The sequence below is a fragment of the Egretta garzetta genome, unplaced genomic scaffold, assembly GCF_000687185.1.
Source record: "Egretta garzetta isolate BGI_Z169 unplaced genomic scaffold, ASM68718v1 scaffold383, whole genome shotgun sequence".
Lineage (NCBI taxonomy): Eukaryota > Metazoa > Chordata > Aves > Pelecaniformes > Ardeidae > Egretta > Egretta garzetta.
In genome coordinates, this window is record NW_009259100.1 from 1,760,323 (window position 1) to 1,760,584 (window position 262).

The 262-nt window shown below is 55.0% G+C and overlaps 1 protein-coding gene across 1 annotated transcript in view; it reads left to right on the forward strand.

Moving 5' to 3' along the window:
• Positions 1-51: 51 nt before the first annotated feature.
• The window catches only part of TIMMDC1 (translocase of inner mitochondrial membrane domain containing 1), a gene marked incomplete at its 5' end in the record, with an annotated part of 8,070 nt that continues 7,859 nt past the window's right edge, over positions 52-262 (forward strand). Inside the window, one exon of the mRNA XM_035890753.1 lies at positions 52-234. Coding sequence (XP_035746646.1) covers positions 52-234 — 183 coding nt within the window. The remainder of the gene's footprint in view (positions 235-262) is intronic.

Genomic DNA, 262 nt, shown 5'->3' on the forward strand with positions numbered 1-262 from the left:
TAGTGAGGCGCGCCCGCACGCAGCTCCGAGGGGGTGTGAAGTGGCTGATGAATCAACGTGCCTTGGGAAGGCTTTCGGCTTTTTAAATGTCAGCGTGTCGGCGAGAGACGTCACCCCGATCGTGTCAAACCGGTGGCGTCCTCTTCCTCGCCCGAGCTACTTTACGACCGTTTAAAATTCTTCTGGCTTATCGCTACACCTCGCAGCAAGCAGCAGTTGCGGCGTTTTATAGAGGTGTCGGGAGTTTGGTCTTCAACTAAAG